This window comes from Trachymyrmex cornetzi, unplaced genomic scaffold, assembly GCF_001594075.2.
Source record: "Trachymyrmex cornetzi isolate Tcor2-1 unplaced genomic scaffold, Tcor1.1 scaffold73, whole genome shotgun sequence".
Lineage (NCBI taxonomy): Eukaryota > Metazoa > Arthropoda > Insecta > Hymenoptera > Formicidae > Trachymyrmex > Trachymyrmex cornetzi.
Window position 1 is genome coordinate 396,689 of NW_017300059.1, and position 10,839 is coordinate 407,527.

The 10,839-nt window shown below is 30.8% G+C and overlaps 2 protein-coding genes across 2 annotated transcripts in view; both read left to right on the forward strand.

Moving 5' to 3' along the window:
• ss (aryl hydrocarbon receptor spineless) overlaps positions 1–339 on the forward strand; it is a 204,610-nt gene extending 204,271 nt beyond the window's left edge. Inside the window, exon 10 of the mRNA XM_018518023.1 lies at positions 288–339. The gene's annotated coding sequence lies outside the window, so the exon portion shown is untranslated. The remainder of the gene's footprint in view (positions 1–287) is intronic.
• A 6,824-nt stretch (positions 340–7,163) lies between these two features.
• Positions 7,164–10,839, forward strand: part of LOC108767890 (putative sodium-dependent multivitamin transporter) — a 6,759-nt gene continuing 3,083 nt past the window's right edge. The window contains exons 1-9 of the mRNA XM_018518024.1: positions 7,164–7,785; positions 7,890–7,994; positions 8,546–8,706; positions 8,869–9,090; positions 9,165–9,505; positions 9,597–9,716; positions 10,036–10,253; positions 10,499–10,716; positions 10,781–10,811. Coding sequence (XP_018373526.1) covers positions 7,725–7,785; positions 7,890–7,994; positions 8,546–8,706; positions 8,869–9,090; positions 9,165–9,505; positions 9,597–9,716; positions 10,036–10,253; positions 10,499–10,716; positions 10,781–10,811 — 1,477 coding nt within the window. The 5' untranslated portion in view covers positions 7,164–7,724. The remainder of the gene's footprint in view (positions 7,786–7,889; positions 7,995–8,545; positions 8,707–8,868; positions 9,091–9,164; positions 9,506–9,596; positions 9,717–10,035; positions 10,254–10,498; positions 10,717–10,780; positions 10,812–10,839) is intronic.

Sequence of the window (10,839 nt, forward strand, 5' to 3'; positions counted from 1 at the left end):
GTATACTTTAATCCTGGAAAAGGATTTTCGAATCCGTGAAAGAGAAACAGAGTATTCGCAATACAAAAATTGTACATATTTTAGTCGGTAATACAGGACTTTAGGATCCCCTTAAACGAATATAAAATGATTTTTTTTTGTATATATGTATATTTTATAATTTAAAAAAATAAAATTGTAATACTAATACATTTAATAAAATAAGATACATAAAAATAACATTTTATGTATCTTATTATGTAACATAAAAATTTCGTGCTCAAACCATTGTATCTCTTTACTTGCAGATATCTCAGAAGAGATGTTCTCATCGAAGCTGATTCCAAAACGTGTCACTGTACCATACAGATAATGTCGATTAAAAAGAATTAAGAATATTCGTATAGTACTGTAACATACTCATTGCAAAGCTAATAACCAACCTAGTATTACATAACTTTTATTACATTAATTTATCCGTACCGATAAGTGGATGTTCTTCAGGATTCACAGTTTGAGTCTGCATGTGACACTGATCGCAAACTTGTGTGTATGAAGGGCAGCGATCGCAAGGCGATTTTGCAATTTCATTTATTCGCTACTACAGGATGCAGCAGTTGCATGATGAATAGCAATAGCACTCTATTGAAGAATATAAATAGAGATATCCAATAAATTTTAAAATTATATTATTTTTTTTATTGTTAAAGAATGATTATCAAAAATAAAGATGTTCCGTTATTTATTTCAATTCAACTTTTTTAAAATGGAAGAAATAACAAATTTAATTTATTAAGATACAAAACCAATTTTTATCGTATATTATAATATATAAAACAAAATTCAGGAATATAAAACATTTATGAAAAGATAAAAATTGAGAAAAAATTATTGTATAATATGATGAATATCGTTCCATGATTTAATTTTTTCTAGACTTTTATTTTTAAATTTACAACAAAATGTATTGTTTTTACTTACATTACAATAAAAAAATGTACATTCTATTCCTGTTCTGCGATGAACTGAAAAATATAGCGCAAAAATAATGATCACTGCCCAATGACATTGAGCAAAATTAGGGTAGTGAACGACATTCCTTTGTACCAAAAAGCGTCGAACGCTATTCATATCTAACAATGTGAGCATAAAATTTGTTATTTCAATCTTCGACAAGCACAACAAATGCGACTTTAGTTTGTATTAATGTCATGACGACATATTTGTATAATTCTACCGTACAATGCTTTTGTATCCCGTGCTATTGCGTTTGTATAATTCTTTTTCTTTTCTAAAAGAGAATGTGGATTCTGTGATATGTGTTAGGTAATTTAAACATTGTTCTTCAGAACGAAGACGTACTCGAGTGTAATATTTATTAACATAAAAATAACAATGAGGAAACTCATCCAGATATTTGAAAATTTTAAGCGATGTGTCGTGATACAAATTATGGAAACAAAAGACGGTGATTTTTTTCTAAATGAAGATCGGAAATGTTCCAATTGAGACAAATCAATTCTGTAAGAATACACATTTTAAGAATGCATACAGAGTAAGAAAGGATGATTAAGATTTAAAAAATGCAGATTATTACAATAGGCGAACAGATAATTTTGTTTAAATATACAAGAAAGAGAATAATCAATAAACATTCCATACACATACACACATATACATTATACATATATGAGTGATGTTTCTCTCTCTCTCTCTCTCTCTCTCTCTCTCTCTCTCTCTCTCTCTCTGTTTACAAATTAAAATGCAATTCCTACTATCAAAATAAGGCATAAATATAAAGTAATCTCTTTTTCTTTTACGATAAATTTATACTCTCCTCTTTACACCACATTTTTTTTATGAACATCGAGACTTCAGAGTGTCACCGTATATTTTTAAAAAATTCAATATTTTTGCGCGACTCTTGGCTTCCTGCATATATTTACATTGAATAATTTATTATAATTAAATAGATTATTCATTCGAGTTGGAAAAAAAGTAAAAGTTCCCGTTTGCATTAGTCGATTAATCTTTCTACATTATAAAAGTAGAAATTGGTCTTTAGTAATATTTTGTGCAATACGACGTTTAGAGATAAAAAAATCATGAATCTTCATGATTATAAAAATACTTTATATACCATTTGTTATTAAGAGAGCATATTAATAATTGCGTTTCATTTAGCGATGAATATCTTATTTTAAAAATATAAGAATAAAATTATAGTCTTTTATGAATTTTTCTTGATATAATTTTACGCTTTGATTAATAGACTATTGTAACGGGAATCGATATAAAGCTTTGTTAAACTCCTTTTAAGTTATTCTCTTTCGAATGTTGAGATTCTTGTTAGATGATCAGATAAAGGGACGGAAAATGATGCGATATTCAGTCCGTTAATTCGGCTAAACTCGTCTTGCCAATATTTTGTTAATAAGTTTGTAATTTTTGTACTTAATTAATTTATACACACATTATTTATGTATACGTGTAATTCGTGTTTAGCAACGCTAGGTGGGCCTTCCAATAATTTTAAGCGCATTCTCTCTTTCTCTCTTTCTTACTTGCAAAGTCAAAAACATCTCTCATCAAAGAATAAACTTTCAAAGAAGATCCGCGCGAATAAGAATATAATATATGAGCACCAAAAAAAGCTATTTTAAGATAACATTAAAAGAGCTGTTGTTTCCACGCGCTTTTAAAAGAGCATAACTTTCCATATCCGCAACTGCATATCAAAGTGATAAAAAGTAAAGATAAAGAGAGCGGTATATATTTAGATATTCTCTTCCATACTTTTCAAATCATCGCATTATTTATTAACTATAATATGTAAGACGTATCAGGTACGTTGTACAAAAACAACGCTCCCGTTAAGGATAATAAACGAATTCCGTTTCTTACGCGTTTCATTCTTAACGCGTCATACATTTTATATGTTCATACATACGAGATATACAGTGTCTACAATTTTAGCATAATCGAAGCATCGGATGCAAAGATTAGAAAAGTTATTCAATGAGTAAGTTGTATGCCTTTCTGTCAGTTAGTATTGTTAGCAATGCACCAATCGCATATGATAATTAACGAATAAAATGTATTGAAGAGAAACACATAGAAAAGTGCATAAACTATATACATTCTTTATTTTCATAACTGAAGGAAAACAAAATGTCTCGGATATTTGTTGCATTCTTGCAGCATTTATCAAAGTTAGGCTTGTCTGACATGCGTTATTTGCATCCTGATCTACGATTATCTGAATCTCTACTTTGATTGACTTTGTAATTAAATGCAGCTCAAGATGACATCGGAACTTATTACTATCAGATATATCCTCCTTGTCTAACAAATATAAAATATAATCATGCGTGAAATATTTATAAATCAACAGTATCGCGAAAATTCTAGATTCTTTTAAAACATTTGCTTATAGTAAAGTATCTGCTTATCAATCACCAATCTTAATTTGATTTTAACGTGTTAAAGTCTTCCCAATGTCTTCTTCATGTACCTGTATATTCCTCTGAAGTATGTTATAATTTTCAAGTCACAATTTCTCAAATATTTTTAAAAGAGATGCATAACTGATTAATGATTATAGAATACGTTTGATGTTAGATATATGTTGATAACAAAAGAAGAAATAGAAAACGTAAAAGATAACAGGGAGATACGCCGATAGTAATCTGTTTCGATTCAAAATCTTGTGTGTATATTTATATATGTCTGACTTATACTGTTATAGCTTGCGGAAAATATTTCTCGTTTCTCTGCAATATCCTTAAACGTTAAGAAGCTACTATTATTATTATTATTATTATAAGTAATCGAGTCTAGTCCATTTATTAAAAAAGCAAATTAGTAATGATATATAATAATATGTATGCTTAAATTGTGATAATATTCTCGTCGAGAAGCTGATTTAACCGACAATCTTATTGATTATAAGTTCTTCTTGGTGCATTAACGTATAAATGTAACTATAAGAAAGGAGATAATATGATATATTTCCGCGAGATATGCATTGACAGTCGCCTCTACAAACATTGAGTTATAATCGCGAGGATATTTTGACGATCTAAGCATTAATGTATATTCATTGTATATTTGAAGTAAGGTATCTTAATAATATAACGAGCATAAATTAAGATCATAGTCAATACAGATTCTCAATCAACTATTCATATAGACCGAGAACACGTACCTTATTTTCCAACCATTTACTCGCAGGAGTAAGATGCAATTAAAACTCGATTAGATTCAGCGTGCTGCATAGCAGAAATTACGCTGTTTCGGAATCAAGTAATCTCGCCGAAGAAGCTCAGAGAAGCTCGCTTCTTCGAAAATTTTGAACGGATTCTGCGTGAGAGAAATAAGTAAAAAAATTAAGGTTATTCCTTTTAAATATGAAGCGTCACATAAAAAAATTATAAATCGTCGTTCGAGAGTATAGTTTTCTTTTTTATCTTGCAGGAAAATTATTATTCTAAAGGAAATTATTATTATTATTCTAAGGAAAAATGTAGCTCTATTTAATATCGAATTATAATTTTACAAAAAAATTTAATGACGTTCTTGGTGACCAATTTGTCATGTCAAGTCATTTAACCTAGAAATCTTCACGTTTTTATATTAAATATTTCAAGAGAATATTGAAAATTATTTACTTTTATCTAAATGCTTTGTTACGAAACTAAATAAAAATATTTTCGTTGTTACTTGCATAAATGAATGAAATAAATGAAAATTTAATATATATGCATATTTGAATAAAAAACATAATCTCTCGAACGGAGAAATATATATAAATATCAAATAAATTGTTTTGGACTCATCAGCATAAGAATTTATTTATTTAATAATTTTTACAAACAGTGTTTTATTTTATATGTTTGAATGTATCGAAGTCGAGTAACAGTACCATGCCAAACCGAATTTTGAATCTTGATCACTCCATCCATTTTTCTCTGATATATTATATCCTATAGGATCTAGCTATTATTAACACCATTGCTAATAATAAGTTCTACAAATAAAATTTAAAAACTGTATCAAATGTTTATATATATGAAATAAATTATGATAATGCAATAAAATTAGTGTTTTATCAATTTATGTGTTTCTAATGCTTTTATCAATTTTTTCTTTTTCAAAGCTATTTCAAATTATTAGATTGCCCTATTTGAAATTTTACATTTCTGTAAAATTATACGAAAATTATGCTATAAAAGTATGCGAACTTCCATAATAGATCAATGGTTTTTAATAGTATTTCGTCGGTAATAGCGATTTCGGCTGGGACGTATCGACTGCATATTTTAATGTCAGTGTCGGTATACTTTTGGATGTTATTCGACTATAATCGAATGATGCAGTCCATTGCCGATGCCGCGTATTCGTCTGGACACACCGTATAGATGCATATTGGGTGTACATAAAATAAAGTTCGCGTAATTATTTAAATTTAAGTAATTAAGAGTAAGAAACTAATAATATATCACTAATTTTATGATTTATTAGTTTCATAGACATGTATATATTTTTAAAACTCTCATCAATACTACATTTTAATTTATTTAAAACTTCGAGTATTTAATGTTATCACCCAAGTTTGATTATCAATAGAGATAATTACTGTAGAGAAAAAAAGTTGTAATTTTGAGGCAATATGTAAGATATTACAGCATTACAAGTATGTATACTTATTTATGCAGTATTATATAATAAAAAATTATGAATTTGATAATGTATTATCCAAATATTATTTTATGTTATGATAATCGCAAATTTATATCAATTGTCGATAATGTCACCGTTCTTCAATTACCTCCGTACTCTCCATATCCTTTTGATGGTCACAAAAATTGCCCAGGATTATTAACATTATCATCGTTTAATTTAATAATCAATTTAATTTGTTTGATATTATTATTCTAGTTCTGTTAGAATCATGTTTCAAAATTGAAAATTAAATTCAGCGCGTAATTTGTAAGATTAAATATGATACATAAATCCACCGAATTATTTAAACGAATTATTTAAACTTGACATTAAAGCTTTCATTTCCTAGTTATTGTCTATTCACATTGTGATATTAAAAAATACTTTGTTTAATATTAAACTAAAAAAATATTTTAAAGCTTGAAACCTTCAATTTTCAGATCTGTAATTTAAATAACGATCTGATTGATTTTTTACGGAATTAACTGACACAAATGGAGATCCGTCAAATCTGAAATTTTTTGCGAACTTTACAAATTAAAGTTTCATGAGATTGAATTAAAAAGCGTATGTAAATGCAGTTTACAGCAATAAATTTCTTTCAAAAAAGTAAAATAGTCAAATTTTTTATTCAACTTTGTCACTCTGAAACTATATCGTCGTTTCGAATATATAAAGTTTTCGTCTTAAATTAATACGAAAAATTATATATCCTTTAAAATCTTTTAAAATACTTAATGACGACTCTGTATTTTATTGATATATCTGTATAAACGCGAAATTTGATCAGTATTCGAACAAAACACGCGGCAATTTTCTGGAGCACTAAAACGACACGTGATAATTTCTAATATTGAATTCCGGTATAATAATTAAAAGTATATCTTCAATCGAAATTATATCTTCAGTCGAAATCGAAGAAATTAACAGAGGCATCTCTTCGAAGGCATGTAAGGTATGTGCGGAACATTGTTGCTGACCCCTAGTGTAATAGGATCCCCTGAATAGAAGAGAAATTTCAGGTATTCAGGTTTTACTGACATGATTATAGGACAAAAACGGGCCGGCTCACCATGGAGTATGCGCGATTCGTCAGGTTGTTAAGAAAAGAGAAGGTCTTCCTTGAGTCTCACCGCTCGCAGCGTATTTGTTCAACGGCACTAGCAACGGTCGGACAGAATTGTCGCAGACGGACAGGACGGACTCCGGACTTTGATCCTCATTAAAGCAGGCAAGTCATTGAAGCAGCTTTAGATATTAAAGAGAATGTTACACTTAAAATGTTCTGAGCGGTTGCTACACATACATAAGTATACATACATATATATAAATTTATATATATATATATATATATCACACATCATACACGCATTGCGGCGGCGCACTCACGCATGTGTGTGTGTGTGTGTGTGTGTGTGTGTGTGTGTGCGTGTGTTTGTGTGCGTGCATATGCACGTACGACGAACGTCATGCGTCACGCCGTATCGCATCTCGACACTTCGCGCTAGGTCATTGACAATTTTACGTAATCATTCGGTGCATCCGAACGGCTAGCCGAATTAACATGCAACGCAACCGGGGACGTGAAAAGTTCGCGTTTTACCAATGTTTTATGTCATAAAATTTCACGCGACCGCATCGCCGCTGTCCGCACGAGTTCGGAGTAGGAGAGAGATGAGCATGAGGTGTGATATCAGCATGCGCGGAATGCGGAGCTGATATTAATATTTATTTTCACTATTTTTACTTGTTGCTTGACACGTCCCATTATGTGCGATAAAAATCTCAAAGACGAAGAAAAAGTGTACGGAATGCATTATAAGGAAGGAACTTGCATGAGCTGATGACGAAATCAATAATTGAACAAGATAAATAGGCATTGTCTCTTACACTCTGTTAGTTGAAAATCTGTTAACTGATAAGGTTAATTCCGTGCTGCTAGCTTATTTCAAGGTCTACTAGATTGTAAGACAATAAAAGAGCATAAGTGCAAATTGCATTTAAATATAGCTTTGTGATAAATGAAAATGTATTTGACGATGATTCCTCCCTTAATAATCGAAAATGTGAGTGATATTTTAGGTGAGTGTTTTATCGAGTCGACGTTTTTTGCTTGATTTCATTGTCATATTTTATTTATTTATTTTATCTCTAATTAGTTTTTAACTTATTGTTGTATTCACCAGAACCACGAGAAATTCCTGGCAATCGGGTGTCCTTATGCGAGCAATTGCCGAGTCTTTGCGAAGCCACATCTAGACGAAGACCATTCGTCTGGTCATCCAATTCACGTATATTGCTTTTCATTTGCATTATTATATGCTCTTCTTAGGTAATAACTTTATTGCATTTTATTTGATTATCTGAAGATAGCTCAATCAGGAAGCATGTAATGAAACATGTAATGACTAATTATTGTGTATTTTCGAATATATATAATGTAATATATTTTTATGTCTTGACTTTTTACACTCATAATTGTTTAAATTAACTCTTATATACCCTTTACTATCGTTATTGTTTTAAAATTAAGAGATTTAAATTTTTTGTTATATAAAAATGTATTCATTTGCATAATTCGAACAAAATCAACTGCTATTAGTGCTATTATTCCAATGTCAATACACGAATATGATTGATTTATTAAAATTATAATGAACAAAGCGAATCAACAAGTGCCTGAATTAAAGATATCTCGTTATTTCTGTTATATTACCCTTTCCTTCTTTTGTACGCAGTATATGCAAAATATAATATGTTAAATTAATATTTAGTTTAAATATTATTGTATAACAACAAATCTGCCCGATCTATTTTTAAACATATATCTTCTTTCTTTTAGACAACACACCTACTACTGACGTGACTACTACTTTAGACAAAATGGAAGAAATAAATACTTTAGGATGGGTCGATTATCTGGTTATAGCGATAATGCTATGTATAAGTGCTGGAATTGGTGTCTATTACAGATTTAGTGGAGGACGTCAAAAAACTATGGAGGTATTATTACTAAATGCCCTGCTATTATTACTAAATGCCCTCTCTTTCTCGATAAAGGAAGATGAACCTTTAAAGTTTAACTTATACTTTTTAGGCACCATTAAAACAAAGTTTCTTTTTCTTATATTTTTTTGCTGTAATGAAAAGTAATGTGTTTCACAGGAGTACTTCGTTGCAAGTCGATCAATGAGCATTATACCTGTCGCTGTCGCCTTGGTGGTCTCTTTCATGTCTGCTGTTACGCTGCTTGGTGTGTCCGCTGAGAATTATACATATGGGACACAGTTTGTTGTAATAAATCTATCGTATCTGTTGGGCACTCCGATCGTATGTTATGGATTCCTACCAGTATTCTTCAAGTTGCAGGCGACGAGCGCCTACGAGGTGAGTCTAGTGAAATTTGATTTTGACGCTGGAAGTTTTTAATGGAGCGTATATTAAAAAAAATATTCTTTTAGTACTTAGAAAAACGTTTCGGAATAAGAGCTAGGATGATGGCTAGTTTTGTTTACTTCTTTCAACTGCTTTTATACTCAGGAGTGGTACTTTATGCTCCTTCTTTAGCCTTGGAGGCGACAACAGGAATTTCAAAGACTGCCAGCATTGTTATTATTGGCCTCGTATGTGCGTTCTACTCAACAATAGGGGGCATTAAGGCTGTGTTGATTACTGATGTATTTCAAGGTTTACTCATGTTTGCTGCCGTGTTCTTAATTATTGGCACAGCAGCTAACGGTGTCGGGGGATTGGGACAAATCTGGGAAATTGCAAAGCAAGGACAACGGCTTGAGTTTGATAGGTATTTCCACTTGCTTGTTTATTTTATCTACATGAACTGGGCGACTAGTATACACTCGGACACTTTAACTGATATTTTATTTTTGTTATAGCATCGAGCTGGATCCAACGGTAAGACATACCTGGTGGTCGCTTACGTTAGGTGGTTTATGTACATTTTTATCACTTTACGGAGTAAATCAAGTACAAATCCAGCGTATGTTGACTGTAAAGTAAGTTTAATAATTTATGAATAACGCCGGATAAGATTAAAAATTATTAAATGTATTAAAGTAGCCAATGAAAAATGAGTCGAATTGATCCGTCGAATTGACGGTCATTTCTCTGGATATTGGTACTTTATTTATCGTAACGTAAAACGATGCCGAATTAATCAAATAATTTTAATTTTTTCTTGCTCATGTTATGAAATATATATATATATACGTTATTAAATACTATAAAATAATCTCCTCTTTTCACATAACATTTACCGATTAAATTATGTTTAAAATATTGGAGGAAACTCTATTAAGATACATTTTGTTTCAGAAATATGAAAGCTTCACAAAAAGCCTTGTGGCTATCATGGCCTATTCTATCGCTTCTTTCGATTACAACTTGCTTTTCGGGATTGGCAATATATAGCAAATATCATAACTGTGATCCATTTCTCAAGAAAAGGATTACTTCGCCTGATATGCTTATGCCATTGTACGTTATGGACACAGTGTCCAATATACCTGGTTTACCAGGCATCTTTGTTGCAGGTAATACTTTTATCATAAATTGACTGGTTCGAGCTTAATATCTCATAGAAATTACATATTATGAAAAAAACTCTTAATGTCTGAAATATGCTCTCAAGCGTAATGTTAAAATAAAAGCAATCAGTGAATCAATGTGTTTACAATACTAATCTTGGACTCTTTTTCTCATAATTAAATCAATTTTAAAACAAAAACGTGCAATGCATATTTATAATACTAATCTCGGACTGTCTGTGTATTTCCAGGTATCTTTAGCGCAGGCCTCAGCACAATATCTGCGGCGCAGAATTCTTTAGCGGCAGTAACGTTGGAGGATTACATGAAACCTTTATACAAAAAATGTGTTGGGCATGAATTTTCTCCCACAAAATCAGCTTTCATCGCTAAAGTGCTTGCTTTTACATTCGGTATTATTTCCATTGCGTTGGCATTTTTAGCGCAATTTTTAGGAGGACTACTTCAGGTAATGCTCATTATTACTCTTCGATGCGTAAGATTGAAGGCAATAAAATAAATTCTTATCGTAGGCTTCATTAACTATTTTTGGAGTAGTCGGGGGTCCATTGTTGGGTGTTTTCACGCTTGG